Raw genomic sequence first — 19577 nt, forward strand, 5'->3', positions numbered from 1 at the left:
GTGGTTCCCCCCAAGCGTTCTAAGCGCCGTGGTGGGACCACAGCATCTGTGCCCCTCCCCCGGAGGAAGCGGGCCAAACCTGACCAGGGCCTGTCCACAAGGGTGGAGCAGTTGTCAGCAGAGCTGGCAGAGATGAAGTCCTTGTTGCAGACACGGCAATCTGATCCCTCGCTCCCAGTGGTTGGGCTCTCTTCCCCACCAATGCCCGAGCTGGTTGTAGAGGATGACGTTATCTCTCTGGCTGCCTCCGCTTCTCATTTTAGAGATGAGGAGGAGGCAGGGTCCTCTCAAGCCTCTGAGGCTGGTTCATTTTCATCTCGGAGTGCGATTGGAGAGGCCGGTGACGGTTCCATGCGGGAGGTCATGTCTATGGCCCTGAAGCAGCTGCAGCTGGAACTCCCACAAGGAGAGGCATCCAGCTCTGGCAGTGCTTTTTTCAGACGTGGAAGGGCTCCTACTCCTTTTTCTGTACCTCCATCAGAGGAGTACCTGAAGGAGTTACACGCCTGTTGGCGGGAACCGAGAGCGCTGTCGCGTCTCTCCTCGGATGGTCGTGTATTAGCTGCCATGCATGAGTCAGTGAAGGCCGGCCTGGACCGTATGCCAGCAATTGAACCAGCTGTTGCTTCACTGATTGTGTCACCAGATGAAGCCCTGCGTCCTGATGTCCGGTGCCCGCGGACTCAATGTCTGGTTACAGATGACCTCCTCTGTAAGGCGTACAATGCAGGAGCGCGTGCTGGCCGCCTTGGCAATTCCCTGGCGCACCTCATGTTTGCCCTGTCTGCATCTGTTCAGGACACTGCTGGTGCAAGTGCGGCGATTGGTTATAGTGACGCAGCGCTGCAGGCCTTCACGCTGATGACCAGAGAGCTTGGACGGGTCATGTCTTTCCTTGTCCAAGCTCGTAGACAGGTCTGGTTGGCACAGTCTCCTCTGACTGAAGCATGCCGTAGGACCCTCAGGGGTGTCCCGGTTGTACCAGGGGAGCTGTTTGGATCAGCTGCCTTGGAGGCGCTGGAATGGACTGCTCAGGCACGTCAGACTAGCCAGCAGCTTTCCGGCCTTCGCAGGAGCATACCTGCCTTTCCCCAGCGTTCGGGCCGCCCTGCCACTACCCCCAGCGTTCAGCCACGACCTCAGACCGGTGGCAGACCTGTTGGTTCCTATCCCCATGATGTGCGGCAGAGACAGAGAAGGGACTTTCGTGAGCCAGTCTGCCGCCCTGTTAGACAGACCCGGGCCTCAAATCCTGGACGCCCTCCCCCCAGAGCCCCCAGGGGCCGTGGGGATAGAAGATGATGCCACCGGGCCAGCCGTCGGACATTTTTCCCATCAGCAGCTGAATTTCTGGGCTGCTCATGCCGTAGATCCATGGGTGGTTGCCACCTTAACCAATGGCTACAGGCTCCAGTTCCGACGGCGGCCCCCCCTCTCACACCGGGTCAAGATGACTGTCATCACAGACCCGGTGAAATCTCAGGCACTAGACCAGGAGCTTTCCGCCCTCCTGGGCAAGGGGGCAATCGAGTCTGTAGATCCTCTGCAGCAACCCAGAGGCTACTACTCCACATACTTCCTTGTGGCCAAGAAGACCGGCGGTTTTCGCCCCATTTTAGATCTAAGGGGACTGAATCGGTACCTGAAGGTCCTTCCCTTCCACATGCTCACCATAACAGAGGTCCTTCAGACCATTGTGGCGGGAGATTGGTTTACATCAGTAGATCTGACAGACGCCTACTTTCACGTGCCTATTGCGGCAGAACATCGCCGTTTTCTCAGGTTCGCCTATCGGGGGCGCCATTGGCAATTCCGGGTGCTCCCATTCGGGCTCTCCCTTTCCCCGAGGGTGTTTACTCGATGCGTGAAAGCAGCCCTCTCTCCTCTACAGGCCTCCGGAGTCAGGATTCTGCCATACCTGGACGATTGGCTTCTTTGTGCTCCCTCTCAGGTAGCTTCCTCTCGGGATACGTCCCAGCTTCTACTTCATGTGTCAATGTTAGGCCTCAAAGTCAACTTGGCAAAGAGTTGTCTGGTTCCATCTCAGACAACCACCTTTCTTGGGATGCATCTGGACTCTGCTACCATGATGGCCCGTCCATCTGTTCACAGGGTGGACGACATACTCCAGCTTGCCTGTCGATTCAGACTGGGCAGGGAGTTTCCCTACATCACCTTCCTGCGAATGCTGGGCAAACTGACATCAGTCACTCGTGTCGTGCCCTTAGGGCTGCTCCTTCTGCGTCCTTTGCAGCGATGGCTCAACAGCTTTCGCCTAGACGCCAGGCTGCACAGGCATCGCAGGCTAATGGTGACCAGGAGCTGCCTCCATGCCCTAGCTCCTTGGCGAGACGGGACCCTTTTGTCCAGTGGTGTTCCAATGGGGCTAGTAGTGTGTCGAAGGGAGGTGGTCACCACGGATGCCAGCCTCATGGGCTGGGGTGCCGTGTGGCAACACAGAGCTGTTCGGGGTCTCTGGGACCCAAGGGAGCGCACCGAACACATAAATGTGCTGGAGCTGCGGGCTGTGCACATGGCCCTCAGGTGCCTTCTGCCCCACCTAGAGAGAATAGGAACGTGCTGATTCGGACAAACAACACCTCTGTTGTTTATCATATAAACCACCAAGGTGGCACCAGGTCAGCACGTCTCTTGAAGGTGTCGAGGGATCTCCTGGAATGGGCGTATCCCCGTCTGTGTACCCTGCGCGCAGCGTATCTGCCAGGACGGCGGAACCAGGTTGCGGACTCTCTATCCCGCCAGGCACCTGCTCCGGGAGAGTGGTCTCTTCACCCCGACGTAGTGCGCATAATCTGGAACCTCTTTGGGCAGGCAGAGGTAGATCTGTTCGCCACAGAGGAGTCGACCCATTGCCCCCTATGGTATTCCCTAACCGGGATGGCGGGCGCACTGGGCCAGGATGCACTGGCTCATCCATGGCCGCAGGTTCTCCTGTATGCCTTTCCACCCCTCTCACTGGTTTGGCCGACTCTACGGAGGGTTCTCGAGCAGGGCCACAGAGTGTTGCTGGTAGCTCCGTTCTGGCCAGCGCAGCCGTGGTTCCCGCTGCTTTGGAGTCTGTGTCACGGTACTCCATGGCGTCTTCCAGCAAGGAGGGATCTGCTGTCTCAGTTGGGGGGACAGATATGGCACCCCAACCCTCAACGTCTCCAGCTGTGGGCATGGCCCCTGGGAGGCTGACTGGGTGTTCAGACACCGTGAGACACACCGTATTGAGTGCTAGGGCTTCCTCCACTCGGCTGCAGTATGCTAACAGATGGCGCCTCTTTTCTCAGTGGTGCTCTGCCCACAATGAGAACCCGCTTTCCTGCTCGGTGCCCACTATTTTGGAGTTCCTCCAGTCTCTCCTTGATAAGGGCCGCTCTCCTTCGACCCTTAAAGTGTATGTTGCAGCAATTTCATGTCTTCACCGAACTGTTGACAACCGTACAGTGGGGCGCCATGAACTGGTTTCACTTTTTCTGCGTGGTGCTCGTAGGTTGTGCCAGCGGCCAGCCCCACGAGCCCCAGATTTGGATCTGCCATTGGTTCTCACAGCTCTGTGCCACCCTCCATTCGAGCCTTTGGCACAAGCAGAACTCAAGTGGCTTTCCTGCAAGGCTGCTTTCCTGATGGCTATCGTCTCAGCTAAGAGGGTCAGCGAGCTACATGCTCTTTCTGTCAGCCCTAGGTGTATCAGGTGGAATCCAGATGGCTCTGGTGTTACCCTGTGGCCTAATACTGCGTTTGTGCCTAAGGTGTTGTCTCCTTTTCACCGTAACCAGCCATTGCGGCTCGCTCGGTTTCAGCCTCAATCTGGTACAACTGAGAATGAGTCGGAGTTGTTGTGCCCGGTAAGAGCGTTGGAGGCATACATTGCAGCCACCGCCAATCTGAGACGCTCGGACCAGCTTTTCCTATGCTATGGGGGTCCAAGGTTAGGCTGTCCTCTTTCTAAACAGCGTCTGTCCCATTGGATTGTGAGTGTCATCTGCCACGCCTACGCTGCAGGTCACTGCTCCCTGCCAGTCGGTGTGAGAGCACATTCCACCAGGAGCGTCACCGCTTCCTGGGCTGCTTTGAGAGGGGTTCCGCTGGAAGCTATATGTGCTGCTGCTTCATGGGCTTCCCCAACCACCTTCACCAGGTTCTACAGTGTCAATGTGGCTGCCCCTCATCCCCTGGGTCAGGTCCTTTTACAAGGTTCTGCTGGGCCTCCTCTGTGAGGTATGTGCTCAGGATTCCTTGTGACATCGTTGGCATTAGTCATTCAGTGCTTTCAGCACCGCCCTCTGGCGGTCAGTAGGGATGAAATAGAACGAAAGTTACGTATGTAACTACGGTTCTATGAATCCCGGATGACCGCCAGAGCTTCTCTGTCACTCAGAATCCTTGCTTTTGCGAGAAGATTCTGTAGGAGCAGAGCAAAGGATGACACCAGGCTATATAGCTTCTGAGTGGTCATCCGGTGTCACAGGTGTGACTCTGTTGGTATAATTACTCGAACTGCGCATGCCCGAAGGGAACATTCAGTGCTTTCAGCACCGCCCTCTGGCGGTCATCCGGGATTCATAGAACCGTAGTTACATACGTAACTTTCGTTATGTGTTTTTCTGTTTAAAATTAAATAAGATGTTTTACTATTTTTCTAAGCTTATGGAAATGTTGAGATTCTGTAATATTTATACTCACAGTTATATTTTGAGGATCATATTTTGTGGACAACCACAAAAGGCACGGTTTGCCTTTTTTGGATATTTTTTCTTATCTGGTATCTTGGAGTCAATAGAGTCTAAAAGTTAACATACCCACATTTCCTACTCTGTTTAGTCTTTCCTTTTTAGTAGCTTTAGACCTTTTGTCGCGATTTATCCTTTATTTATGATATCAAACTAAGATCAAACCTCAAATTTTCTAACATCCAATCCCAGTACGGCGCGCAATCTGAATATTGTTGATTTCACCGAGCATCTCCAGCTTTAGCTGCAGTGTTGACCAGTTGACAGAGAAAGTGGTAGAACATAATGATTGAAATCTGGAATACATTGAGAGAATCATTATAATAAAATGCTTATTATTCATTAATCTAATAAATAAAACCAGGCGAGCCAAGTATTTATGACAGTGTTTGTCGACACTATTCAATCGTACAGTCAAAGCCATTTTAAATTAATCTAAAAGTTGTTCCCAGTGATGTCAGAGCATTTAAAGTCTTGGTTCACGTACTTTAAATCGGCAGAGGAGAACATTCTACTGCGTTTAATTTGATGGAAACTTTTTAGGTGACTGCACTGTTAAAAAAAAAAAAAAAAGTTAGTAGTTGGTCATAAAACGATACCTTTAAGCAACACTGTCTAAATTTGGACCCTAATATTTGAATTTAAGACATGTTAAATGATTGTTTCGGTCAATATGCAGCCCTTGATGCGTATCAGTGCTCCGTGCAGGCTGCTCTTCCCAAAAACGTATCTAATGTGAAAGGGGTTGAGGTCATGTGACCCAGAGCGCCACTTTACAGCAGTCTGAGCTCCCTTTAAACACAAGAGGTCACTAAAATAAAAGTTGTTGTTGCCAAATAGACAGATCAGACATAATTTTGGTACCCTGATGTAGGATTTAATCTAAAAAGAAGAATGTAGCCTTTTTTTTTTTTTTTTTTTTTTAACCAGTAACTCCTTTACTTCTTAATCTCCTTTACTAAAGTTTTTTATTAGCATTTTTCAAAACTCAGAGGGAGATTGTTTCATTTTGTGCTGTAAATTGCCTTTGTAGACACCCTCTAGTTCTAGTAGCCATGGTGGCTAAAATTTAAAAGTGGTGCTTTAAAAATATCAATGGGGAAAATCAATACCATAATAATTAATGATTTAACTGCAGTTCACTAATTTCAACATGTACCCGTCATTCTAAAAGCTCAGATGTGTTTAGATTATTGATGCACCAAACTGAAATTTTCTGTAATATTCAGGATATTGAGCAGTCTGCTCTATTTATGACTGATATTATGCAGCCGAGCTTCACATATAATTCCTTCATTCCCACAGGTCTATCAATAAAGACCAGTTCCAGAAAAAGAAGAACGACACCCTTGACCCTGAGCTGTATGTAGTCCTCTTGGCTCACCACTCTGTTGTTCTTGTTTAACTTTATTGGACTTGTCCCAGTACGAGCCGTCCAGTCAGGATCGTCTCTGTCTAGTTCCTGACTTTTGTTTCCTCTCTGCTCAGACTCGTGGAATGTATCGACTGCGGTCGTAAAATGCACCAGATCTGCGTCCTGCATAATGACACCATATGGCCAGCAGGGTAAGGAGGCGGTTCCACTAAGGTTTTAAAATAAGGACATCTTTATTTGTCCTTAGAAATTATTGAAAAGTTTTTTATTTATTTTTTTTATTTTAAGAGCCAATTTAAACTTTTTCTTTTTAATTTCGTGTTCATTTCCAGCTTTGTTTGTGACAACTGTCTGAAAACAGCCAACAAGACACGAAAAGAGAACAAATATGCAGCCAAAAGTAAGTGGACTCTCCAGACACGCCCTGGGTGGTATGAAAGAATTAAATGGCAACATGCAGTGCTATATGCATATGATCCTGTCCCCTTGTTAAATGTATGTTAAAAGCGTTAGAATTGTTTTATTAGTGTAGCAAAACATCACTCCCATAGCAAAAAAGCTAAAGTGCTTAGCATCCAGATGATTGTTTCCACAGCAAGAGCCTCTCAGGAACCAGACTTAGTTTCTGGGGCAGATTTTCCTTCACTCTGTAAATTAGGATGTTCTACATTTTTACCCTGGTTAAATATCCTAAGCATTTATTTAATGTTTTCTTTTTAACTTTAAATATGATCGTAGGGCTTTTTGATACCAGACAAAATATTTATCCACATCTATCTGTACTAAATATCAGCATTTTTTGAGGGTTGGGATTCAAATCTTTGATTTAAAAAAAGGCATGTTTACCACTGTCTGTGTCCTCACAAATATAGGAAGAGAGAGAAAGTAGTACTTCTTAAAGAAAAAAAAAAAAAATAGAATATTTTCCATGTTTGTGCTTTGAGGTGCAAAATAAGCACCATAAATCCCAGGATCTGGGATTATTTGCTGATTTTGAAGTTGGTACAGATGTTCTCTGCAGCAGTCATTGGGCTGATTGGTGTTTTGGCACAAAGACACAGGACACACAATCATGTAAACACATCCTACTTATGTGCAGTTTAGAGACCAGTAGACCTAAGAGTCATGAACAGTACCAGAAGAGGATCCAGACTCAATGCAGAAAGACTGTTAGAAGTGTATTTCATCCACCTTAATCTAGACCAGGCATCCCCAAAGTCGGTCCTCGAGGGCAGCTGTCCTGCAGGTTTTAGAGGTTTAGAGGTTTTCTTGCACAGCTGATTTTAATTGAAAGCTGATTAACAGGGTTTTGCTCAACTGCAATCATCATAATCAGCTCTGCTAAAGCAGGGAAACCTCTAAAACCTGCAGGACAGCGGCCCTCGAGGACTGACTTTGGGGATGCCTGATCTAGACCTTCATGCTGGTTTCCGCTTATCTTTACCAGGAAATGTTGTTTGAATAAATATGGGTCGGTTGGAACAGAAGCGTATGTGACATCACCACATTCAAAGCTAGTCTGGAGCTGCATTTCACCTACTGTTATTAATAGTACCGTATTTTCACGACCATAAGGCGCACCGTACTAAAAGGCGCACTCTGTTATGTGTCCCATTTCTGTATTTAACACACACATAAGGCGCACCGGACTATAGGGCGCATTTTTTATATACAGGTACATGTCCTCTACTACCTTTAAATACCTCTACTGCGTATTTTAAAAATACAGCGGGCCCAAAACTGAGTATGATTGTGCTTTATTCATGTATTTATTACAAAGTATTAATCAAACCTGCGAGCTGGCCATGAGACAGACACATCGCAGATGACACAGCGCTGTGATTACTCCTAAATTAACTTAAAATCCTGAAACCTGCCGACGGAATATGTTCGCTTTTATTGCCGGTATCCTGGTGCCTGCACAGTAAATTATTTAGATGAAAAACACCTGCCAGCCACCGCGGTGAGGCTGCTGATGAAGGATTTCTCCTGTCGGCGCATCGCTGGTATGTGGGGGTCTGAGCGCCTCTGACAGAAATAATTTGGATGAACTGACTGCAATTATTAAGTTTTCAGGTGGACTTTCTCACTTAAAAACATATTAAAACTACTTTATTCCCACTGATCACAGCAAATATAGCTGCAAGATTTAGATTATTTAGATGAAAAAACACCTGCCAGCCACCGCGGTGAAGAGGAGGACCGGCCCAGAGGCTGCTGTTGAATTAAGTTTTCAGGTAGAAAAATAGAGCGGGAGCGAAACTGAGTATGATTGTGCTTTATTCATGTATTTATTACAAAGTATTAATCAAACCCATCAAAGTCATCATCCTCTGTTTCTGAATAAAACAGCTGCGCTAAATCAGACATGCCAGTTTCCCCTTCTTCGCTGTCAGTCACTTTCCGTGCAGCGGGGCTCCTCAGAAATAATGCCGGCTTTTGCAAAAGCTTGAACAACAGAGCCAGCAGACACGTTAGTCCCAGCATCAACAATCCATCCGCAAACTGTGGCGTTAATTGCCCGGCGCTGCCTTCCACTTATCCTGAAACTGTGGTCTCCGTCGGTCATCCATCGCTCCCACGCCGCTCGCAGCCTTACTTTGAACGGCCGCTTCACACCGATGTCGAGCGTTTGAAGTTCCTTTGTCAGACCCCCCGGGATAACGGCGAGCACAGCGTTCATTTGATTCACCTTTTTTTAACATCGGCTGTGAGATGGGCACGCAGCGATGGTGATGCGTGGAAAAAAACACCTGGTCTCCTCACATACACCTGCCTTTCATCATCTTCTCATCCATCCAGCCCGTTTCATTTGCGTTAATATCATATGTCATCAGAGCGCTGTGTCTGTCTCGCTGTCAGCTCCCAGATCAGCTTCTCTGATTGGTTGATGCGGCGCGTCCAGCAGCAAAACTTCAATTTTTCCATCTCGAGCAGCAGCAGCGCGTTGGCGGTGCGTCAGATGCTTAAACGCTCCCGACGTGCTGCACCTGCAGCTCAAAACGCGCTGCAGGACCTTTTGCTGCACCTATACGCGCGTCAACCATTGACTTTGCATGTAAACTCCCTGCTTCTGCTGCACCTGCTGGGTCCGGTTCACACCGATGTTGAGCGGTTGAACAGCGAGCACAGCCTTAATTTGTTTCCCCATGTTTTTCACATCAGCTGTGAGATGGGCACGCATGGAGTTACAGATTAACAGCGATGGTGATGAGTGGAAAAAAAAAACACCTGGTCTCCTTACATTCAGCCACTCTTTCATCATCTCCTCAATGAGGTGGTCTCAAAAGTCGCAGTTACAACACACATAAGGCGCACCGCACCATAGGGCGCACCGCACATTTTGAGGGGAAAAAAAGACGTTTAAGTGCGCCTTATAGTCGTGAAAATACGGTAATATAAATAATAAAATAATAAATTATTACTTTTTAATTTAGTGAGGGAATGATGATTAACAGTCAGACACAAATCAAATGAACATTTTGCCAAATAAAACAAGGTAGACACCATCAGAGCCAGCTGTACTTCACACACGGCTCTGCTGAGAGAGGGCTGCTTCACAAAAGTTAGCCCTCGCTGCAGTTAGCCTCATGCTACGTTCAGATCGCAAGCAGCAAGAGCAGCAAAAACACGTGTGCTGAGAAACGGCCTTTGATTTGTTGGTGTGATTGATTTTTTTTCAGGACTTCCTCAGACAAAGCTGGGGAACTATCTGGAGACGCGAGTGAACGACTACCTCAAACGGCAGAGCCACCCCGAGTCAGGAGAGGTCACAGTCCGTGTGGTCCACGTCTCGGACAAAGTGGTTGAGGTCAAGCCTGGCATGAAGTCCAGGTCAGTTGATTTATTTTTCTTCATTCATGCATAAAGACAGCTAACTACTAATGGCTGGATTATAAGGTGTTTCATGATTGGTTAGGTTTGCTTCAGTTTAGTGTTGTCTTTTCCTGAAATTCCCCGGCTGTTTTCTTCCAGGTTTGTAGACAGTGGAGAGATGGCCGAGTCTTTCCCGTACCGGATGAAAGCCCTGTTCGCATTTGAGGACATTGACGGAGCTGACGTGTGTTTCTTCGGCATGCATGTTCAAGAGTACGGCTCTGACTGTCCACCGCCGAATCAAAGACGGGTGTACATTTCCTACTTGGACAGCGTACACTTCTTTAGACCTCGACACCTGAGGACGGCCGTCTACCACGAGATCCTGTTGGGCTACTTGGAATACGTCAGAAGAATGGGGTAAGAAAAACAAATGTTTCTGAAAATACAAGAAGTGTATTTTTATATCAGTAAATAAAAACAAAGTCTTTTCTAATCGCAGGTATACGACGGGACACATCTGGGCGTGTCCCCCCAGTGAGGGGGATGATTACATCTTCCACTGTCACCCACTGGACCAGAAGATCCCAAAGCCCAAACGTCTGCAGGAGTGGTACAAGAAGATGCTGGACAAGGCCGTTTCTGAAAGAATTGTCCACGATTACAAGGTGATGCCTTCTACTCATCATGTAGCATCATTTTTTAAATCAAACTTTTCACTATAAGCAGCTATGCAGAAGTTGGTCTATTGTACAGTGGAATGAATTAAAACAGGAAAGTGTTCATCATCCAACTGTTCACTTGGTTACTTAACAGTGAAGCAAAGGAAGAAATCCCTCTATTGCAACCGCATTCAGTTGTGAAGGCATTGGGCGCTAATTCTAACACAAATATTATTGGACCCATACAGAAGCTACAAATTTCAGCGTTAAAAAGTAAGGCAGCATAGCTTATATTATAAGGTCATTTTGCCAGACAAGGCAAGTTTATTTCTATAGTACAATGAGTAAAAATGTTAAATTAAAAGAAGTTAATTATGAAAAATTGATTGAATTGCAAGAAATTTGGGCTAAAAATGTAACAAGTAACGTTTTTAATCTCGTTTTAAAACATCTTAGGGTTTCAGTGCTTGTACAGATTTCTGGGCTCTTATTCCAGATTATTGGAGCAAAAGAACTAAAAGCTGCTTTTTCATAGCAACCTACATTGCTGCAAAAGTTGTTCGCTAAAGAAAATGTTTCATAGAATCCCTGGATATTGTACATGGGTGCAGCAAGGTATATTTTCAGTTTTTAATGTTTGTAATGTAAAAACATTTTGGTCTAATTTATTTTTTTATGATTATTCTAAAGATCTATTGAGTTGAATCATACTTGTAATCCTTTTATTTGTCCCTTAGTAATTTAATTTATTTGTTTTGTCCAAATATAAGACATTGAAATATTCAAATGATTTAACTTTTTTGCTTTTAACAAGAAAGAACCCTGTGCCTTCAGAAAAATGTTGCCAACATTTAAAAAAATGATTGCCAAGTATGAAGTGTGTTTCTTACTATCAGAACATGGTGTGATATTTTGGATATCCCTCAACCCGATTGATAACCTTGATGATCAGGTAGTGGCTGCATCATGCTGTGGGGATGCCTTTCTTCCACCAAGACGGATTGTCTGGTTAAACCAATTGGGAAGATGAACATAAAGGTTAAGGAAGAAAGAATGGAGAAGCTGTTTAAGACTTGAGGCTGGAGCGTAGGTTCCTCTTTGCACAGGACAATGAGACCTAATGTAAAACCACAGATGTAATGTTTTAGATCAAAGCATATTTAATTTTAAATCTTCCCAACACCACCTGCACTACATTGATCCATCACATAAAATACACTGAAGTTTGTCACACAATCTAAAAATTGAGCTGCAAGAGGTTGTCAGTGTTGAAGCTCTGCTGAAGCAGCTTTTTCTTTCGGTCTTCTAGGACATCTTCAAGCAGGCGACAGAAGACCGCCTGACAAGTGCGAAGGAGCTGCCGTACTTTGAGGGCGACTTTTGGCCCAATGTACTGGAGGAGAGCATCAAGGAGCTGGAGCAGGAGGAAGAGGAGAGGAAGAGGGAGGAGAACAGCACCTCGAATGAAAGCACAGATGTAGGTAGAGCCAGAATCTGCTTCTTGCCTCTTCTCCTCAGGACGTGCATTGACTTCTGTCTTCATTTCAACATCCACAGGCCACTAAAGGAGACAGCAAGAATGCCAAAAAGAAGAACAATAAAAAGGCGAACAAGAACAAGAGCAGCTTGAGCCGAGCCAATAAGAAGAAACCAGGGATGCCTAGTGTTTCCAATGACCTCTCCCAGAAACTCTACGCCACCATGGAGAAACACAAAGAGGTACAGTCTGACTTTGGGATCTTATCTAATGTCATAGTTTTTTTTTTTTTTTTTTTTTTTCTTAGTTTAAAACAAATTACACAATTTTACATTTAGACCTGATAACCATGGATCCTTTTTGATTTAATTCAGTTGTGTATTTCTAGAAGTCAGCTTATGTGTAGAGGGACCTGTGTTTAATTGAACCTCTGCAGGGGATTCGGTGGAGGCCCAGAGGATTATTAGAAAGAAAACATGGTAGAAGGTGCCACTGATCTCTATTTATTCACTAGATTGCTGATACCCTGTTGGTAGTACAGGGTGGAGTGAAGTCACCAGCCGCCATATTGGGACTACCTAGTTAGACCGGTCACAATGTAAACATTACGTGTGCTACAGCATCGAACAACAATGATTTTCTCATTTTCAGGGGGCTTATGTTTTTAAAATAAAGATTAATTCATCACTTTGATACACACTTGCGGTTTCATAGCATCAGTAGATTACTTTAACTTATATAAAAAAAATTGACACATTGCATAGTCAGTATGTAGTCTATAAATCATGTAGTAAAACTTTTTTTTACAAATCCATCAAAACAAAATTAATGTGTTAATAGATCATAATAATACAGATGTGCCAAAATTGCTAAATTGTTGATGTACATGTATTGACATTATAATGGTAATTGCATATTTCATAATTTTAAGATTTTACATCAAGTCTGAATTACAAGTACATGTCTTAATTCTGTAGTATTTTTCTGTTTGCAAATTGTGCATAAATGATGCCATATACTTTTATGCTGTGTCTGTGCATTAGCTTTTAAATCTGAAATAGATTTACAATAGAGCTAAATTAATTAACTGATTTAGTAATTGGAAAGAGCCTCTGTTTCTACACTTGAAAAATCACATAATAACAGGCAATATAAAATTCATATTTTGTTTTTTGCTCATAGTTACAAGAATCTGATCATTTGCATATACTTTACATACAAGTATGTATGCACATATGAATACAAACATACACTATCCAGTGATTGAATAACTTAAATAATGCAACTTTCACATGTTGAGTGAATTCGCATTCAAATATACATGTATATATAACCTTTTCAGTCAGTATAACATGTAATGTATATCAGCACATGACTTTTTCAAATGAGAAATATACCAAACACTACAAAAACGTCAGCATCATCCATTTAATCAAAAAAATACTACATTGACATTTCACAGGGAATTACTTTATATTTATTCTTCCCTCTATTTTCTAACATTAGACACAATGTCAGTGGCTGATTTAGTCAATGTCTTCAAGTTGGTCTGAGATAGTCAGACTAATGTTACGCTTTATATTATACTATAGGATACATCAGTGAATATATGGATTTTCTTGGTTAGTTCATCAGCTGACTGTAAAATTTCCTCTGAAACGTCTTTCAAGAGCCAGCAAGCTGCTTGTTGTAGCTGACTGCAGACAGTGCCGCAGACAGGAGGCCGGCTTGTTTAGTTTTTATGACCGAAATTGCTGAAAACAACTCGTGAAGTTTAACACGCTAGAAGAGCGAGGTGCGCGAGAACGCTGGGACCATTTTTCCACCTGGATCTCCGCTCTTTTTGGCCCTCGTTTCCCTTCCGTTGTCGGACTAAACTTGCCCCCCACTTCCTCTCCGCGCCTCGGCCGTATCTAGACCCACAGCATGTAGCACAGACCACGCTTCAATATTGAGCATAAATCAAAAATGTTTGCGTCAAGCTCACTGCAACACACTGCTGTAAGAGTATAACCAGGAAGCGAGGTAGGAGGGCAAAACAGGTTTAGCGCCACCACAGCAAGGGAGGGAGAATTACATCCAGGAGCAAATGGAAAAAAAATAGACCGGAGGAAAAAAAAACATGAATCGATACTCTCTCGCAGACGTGTCGATGCATCGGATCGTCGGCTGTTGGATCGATGCATCGATACAAAACTATTATTTACACCCCTCGTACACATGTAGGAATTTTAAGGCTTATGTCTGTGAGAGTGGGGGAATACCAAGATGGCGGCAGGTGGATTTACTTTTTTCAGGCTATCAGCAATCCAGTGAATAGAGATTAGTGGAAGGTGCTGCAGGTGCTCTGAAAACTCTGAGGAAGATGGGCCAATAGCTTACTAACTTTCTATAAATGTTTAAACAAATTTCCCATTTTTCTTTGTTAGGTTTTCTTTGTCATCCGCCTAATTGCTGGCCCCACCGCCAACTCGCTACCCCCCATCACGGACCCCGATCCTCTGATGGCCTGTGACCTGATGGACGGCCGCGACGCCTTCCTGACCCTGGCCCGTGACAAGCACTTGGAGTTCAGTTCTCTGAGGAGGTCTAAGTGGAGCTCCATGTGCATGTTGGTGGAGCTCCACAATCAGAGCCAGGACCGCTTCGTTTACACCTGCAACGAATGTAAACATCATGTGGAGACCAGGTTCCACTGCACTGTGTGTGAGGTAAGAATAATGAACCTTTGGGGAGGAATGCAGAAAATATCCAATAAAGAGATGTCTACATTAGTTTCCTTTTTCTCCTCTTTCTTTAGGATTATGACTTGTGCATCACCTGCTACAACACTAAAGGCCATGAGCACAAGATGGATAAACTGGGGCTTGGCCTGGACGATGATAGCAACAACCAGTCTGCGGCGGCCACTCAGAGTCCTGGTGACTCTCGCCGCCTTAGCATCCAGCGTTGCATCCAGTCGTTGGTCCACGCCTGCCAGTGTCGCAACGCCAACTGCTCCCTCCCGTCATGTCAGAAGATGAAGCGGGTCGTTCAGCACACAAAGGGCTGCAAGCGGAAGACCAATGGTGGCTGTCCCATCTGCAAGCAGCTCATCGCCCTGTGCTGCTACCACGCCAAGCACTGCCAGGAGAACAAATGTCCCGTCCCGTTCTGTCTGAACATCAAGCAGAAGCTCCGGCAGCAGCAGCTGCAGCACAGGCTCCAGCAGGCTCAGATGTTGAGGAGGAGGATGGCCACCATGCAGAGGGTCGGTCAGCCTGCGGGGGGGCCTCCTGGAGGAGCGATGGTAGGGCTTCCATCACCAGGAAACAACAGTGCCACGGCGCCCAGTACACCGACGTCAGTAGGTACCCAACCTCCAACCCCCCACACCCCAACTCAGAATATGCCTTCAGCGCCAGCGCAGGGAGGGGGTCCTGGAAATGGAGCGCAACAGCAGCAAGGAGGGATCCCCCCTCAGCATCCACTAAGCCAGTTCCAGCAGATGAGCAGCGCAGCCGCTGGGGCGGGGGGACTTATGAACTCTCCCCAGCACCAGCAGCAGATGCTTCCTCAGATCCAGCAGCAGCAAGGTGGCCCAGGGACCAACCCTCACCCGAATTATGCTGGCAGACCCCCTGGCTCCTCCCCGATCCACCAATCCCAGGGTAAACCACTTATCGGATCATCAACACCACCCCAGCAGAGCGGTGGGGCAGGAATGCCTGGAAACGTAAGCGGCCAGCAACCTCCTGGTCAGCCCACAGGCCAGCATCCACTGCAGCAGCAGCCCCCCCAATCGGGGCCCCCACAAGCTGCTGTGGAAATAGCTCTGAAGATCCAGCAGGTAGCTGACGCCCAAAGGAAGATGGCTCTGCAGAGACAAGCAGCTACTGGCTTGATGCCGTCCAACCCTCACCACCAACCGGGTCAACCTCAGCAGATGGCCATGGGACACAGTGGGCCCGTAGGGATGGTAGGACCGCAAGGAATCCCGCCTCAAAACCAGACCGCTCCAAGGGCCCACATGGATCAGCAGCAAGGTGCTCTGCAGGGGATGATGCCAGGCGGTGGGCACATGCAGCAGCAGCCCCCTCAGCAGGCTAACCTACCCTTACAGGTGCAGCTGCAGCAGAGGATGGGTGCTCCCATCCAGAACCCTCAGCAGCAACAGTGGACTGGACCAGGGATACCGCCACAACAAAGGCAGGCTCTGATGAACCATATGAGCCATCAGGCCATGATGGCTCAGCAGCAACAACAGCAGCAACAACAGCAGCAGGCTTCACACCAACCGGGTCAGGGGCATCCCAACATGATGAACATAGTTCAGCAGCAGCAAGGCGGAAACATGCCCCAAACGGCTCTACAGGAGCTGCTTCGCACCCTGCGTTCACCAAGCTCAGATCTCCAGAAACAGCAGGTTCTAAACATCCTGCGGTCCAATCCACAGCTAATGGCTGCTTTCATCAAGCAGAGAGCCTCCAAATACAAGGGGGGCCCGGGTGGACCAGATGCCGGTCCAGGAGGAGCAGGACCGGGACCTGCAGGGGGTCCGGTTGGAAATGTCATTGCAGGAGTTAATCCACAAGTGAACATGAATGCTTCAGGGGTCGGGCAGCCGGGGATGCACATGGGAGGGCAGGGAGGATCCAACATCAACATGGCTTCCATGGCTCAGCTACAGCAGGTCCAGCAGCTGCAGCAGCAGCAGCAGAGGCCAATGCTCAGTGGTTTACCGCAGCAGCAGCAGCAAGGAGTAGGACGAGGTATGCAAGGCCAGGGGCCGGCGGCGGGAAATCTGAACAGCCTCCAAGTTCGAGAGCTGATTATGAGGCGACAATTGCAGCAGCAACAGCAGCAGCAACAACAGCTGCAGCAACAGCAGCAGCAACAACAGTTGCAGCAACAGCAGCAACAACAACAGCTGCAGCAACAGCAGCAGCAACAACAGCTGCAGCAACAGCAGCAGCAACAACAGCTGCAGCAACAGCAGCAGCAACAACAGCTGCAGCAACAGCAGCAACAACAACAGCTGCAGCAACAGCAGCAACAACAGCTGCAGCAACAGTTGCAGCAACAGCAGCAACAACAGCTGCAGCAGCAACAGCTGCAGCAACAGCTGCAACAACAGCAGCAGATGGGAATGAATCATGGTCAGTTCCAGCAGCCGCAGCCTCCTCAGGGGCAGGGATTCATGGGGCAGCCTGTGGTGGGGCAGGGTCCTCCTGGAGGCCCCCCAGCTCAGCAGGCGCAGGGCTACCCAGGCTCCGTCCAACAGCAGAGGCTGCAGCACCAGCTTCAGATGCAGCAGCAGCAAAACAACATGGCTGCCCTTCAGAGCGCTGATGGAGTGCCAGGCGGAGGCGGTGGAGGGGTTCCTCAGCAGCAAGTTCAAGGCCCACAGCCCACCCAAGGAGGTCCCACTCCTCCATCTAACCAGCCCCTGTTCCATCAAGCTCTGCAGCAAAGGTTGCTCCATCAGCAGCAACACCGCGGTCCAGGTGGGTCACCGGCCCAACACAGCAACCCAATGAGCCCTCAGCAGGCTCAGCAGATGGCCCAGTCCCCACACCCCCATTTGCAGGGCCAAGCCCTGCCAACGTCGCTTGCCAACCAGGTGCGTTCACCGCAGCCCTCGCCCAGACCTCAGTCCCAGCCTCCTCACTCCAGCCCGTCTCCACGCATGCAGCCACAGCCGTCGCCACATCACATCTCCCCGCAGGTGCAGACGGGCTCCCCGCACCCAGGCCACCTAAACCAGCACCATCCAGGAATGGTGGTCCAGCAACAGCAGCAGACAAACCAGCAGCAGCAGCAAAGCGTTATGGAGCAGTACGGTTCTGAGCAGAACGCCATGCTCTCTCAGCTGAGCAGCATGGCTGGGCTGCACGGGCCAGGAAGCAGCGGCCCGGACTCAATGGGCCAGAACATGAACCATAACTCCTTAGACCACATGTAGGAGCTGAGGGAAGGCTCAGTGGATTTCTGCACAAACTGCACTCACCGCGGACAGTGTTATTGTTTATTCTTCAGCCTTTTTTTACTATTAAAAACTTATTTAAAATGTTTTCAATAAAGATGCATTGAACTGAACTTCCTATGGGAGATGAACAATAAATGGAGCAGTTGTTAAATGAATTAGAATGAATTGTAACTTATTGCTGTTAATATATATTTTTGCCAACTGAGGACGGGGGGGGGGGGGGGGGGGCTTCCCAGGTAAACAATAGTACTTGCCTTTTTTAAAGATATGTTTTTACAATTTTAAAAGGGGGTTGGGGGTTAAAGAAGTGGTTTACTGCAGTTGTTTTTGTTTGTATTGCATCATTCAGTCTATTTTTCAGAGTGATGTGAGTTATTGGTGTAAATTCAAACAATGCGCATTTTTTTTTTTTTGTATCATTTGGGCTTGGTTTATTTATTCAGCTTCATCAGGGGGGTTGATTATGGACTCACTGCGACCACTTTGGTTTCCTGTAGAAGTCTATATTTGTTAGTTTATATATTGCTTTAGTCGTCCTCAGTCGGGGGGTGTCCAGATGGGAACGAAGTCAGTGTTTTGTCGCAGCGGGCGAGGGTCTGCTCAGTCCGTCAGTCAGGCTGGAAGGGACTGTTCCCCCTCGCAAAAGTGCAAGCCCTCTCCCTCGAATGTGTGCCCACTCCTTCCTTTTTAAGACTTCATATGGAGCTGCGGAGGCTTGGGGAGGGGGGTATGCATACCTTTGTGCCTGTAACGTTTCACATGTGGGCTGGGGGTGTATAAAAAAAGGGGAAGGGTGGCTTTTTTTGTTTTTAGGATTCTGCTGTTGAGTAAACAGAGGATGATCCAAATGAACTGTGTTGCACAGAAATGAGGCGAAAGACGGCCACACGAGCGGTTAGTCTCTTTCTTCCTCGTCCCTTTTGCTGCTTCCTTTGGACTTTTTATCCTCCTCTGTGGGAGGTCAAGCTCCCTCCTTAGAAACTGTATCCTCTTTATCTTTCTGCTCAGAACGTTGGGAGTTAATTTAATATTTTTTACTGTACAAATGAAACAAACTGTGGACTCAAATACTGTTTTTTTTTTTTTTTATAATAAAATGAAAATTAGCAATACAGTTCTGTCCTGCATGTTGTGTTTACTATGAACCATACAAATAATGCATATACTGCATGAAATTTACTTTCAGTAAAAGTTCATTTATTTTAAAGAAATCCTACTTATTAAATCCTTCAATATATAACTTAAAATGTTTTAAACATCTAAATCTGAGTGCATCCTTTAATGTACATATACGCTAGTACTCTGTTAGGTAACACGCAGTATGACTTAATCACAGCTTATTTTAAATTCAAAGGCTTTAGAATGGATTCTACCCACCGTTTGCTGCCAGTTTCTAATGGCTTCCATAAGGTTTAAAAGGCTGTTAATGGGACTGTTTACCCTTCAAGGAATTTGTTGTTGCAGTCAGACACGGATGTTGTCAGGAGGGTCTGGACTCTGATCTAATTCCTCCCAGAAGTGTTGCTCTCTGGTTAACCCT

General features: G+C 47.1%; 1 protein-coding gene across 5 annotated transcripts in view; it reads left to right on the forward strand.

Moving 5' to 3' along the window:
• Positions 1 to 19134, forward strand: part of ep300b (E1A binding protein p300 b) — a 47086-nt gene extending 27952 nt beyond the window's left edge. For all 5 annotated transcript variants that reach the window (XM_038309357.1, XM_038309374.1, XM_038309382.1 and 2 more), the window contains exons 21-30: positions 6045 to 6101; positions 6228 to 6305; positions 6447 to 6514; positions 9798 to 9948; positions 10090 to 10350; positions 10433 to 10598; positions 11902 to 12069; positions 12150 to 12311; positions 14499 to 14780; positions 14870 to 19134. In XM_038309357.1, the coding sequence (XP_038165285.1) occupies positions 6045 to 6101; positions 6228 to 6305; positions 6447 to 6514; positions 9798 to 9948; positions 10090 to 10350; positions 10433 to 10598; positions 11902 to 12069; positions 12150 to 12311; positions 14499 to 14780; positions 14870 to 18013 (4537 nt within the window). In that variant the 3' untranslated portion in view covers positions 18014 to 19134. The remainder of the gene's footprint in view (positions 1 to 6044; positions 6102 to 6227; positions 6306 to 6446; positions 6515 to 9797; positions 9949 to 10089; positions 10351 to 10432; positions 10599 to 11901; positions 12070 to 12149; positions 12312 to 14498; positions 14781 to 14869) is intronic.
• The last annotated feature ends 443 nt before the right edge of the window (positions 19135 to 19577 follow it).

This window comes from Cyprinodon tularosa, unplaced genomic scaffold (assembly GCF_016077235.1).
Source record: "Cyprinodon tularosa strain WSP-4 unplaced genomic scaffold, ASM1607723v1 ctg118, whole genome shotgun sequence".
Lineage (NCBI taxonomy): Eukaryota > Metazoa > Chordata > Actinopteri > Cyprinodontiformes > Cyprinodontidae > Cyprinodon > Cyprinodon tularosa.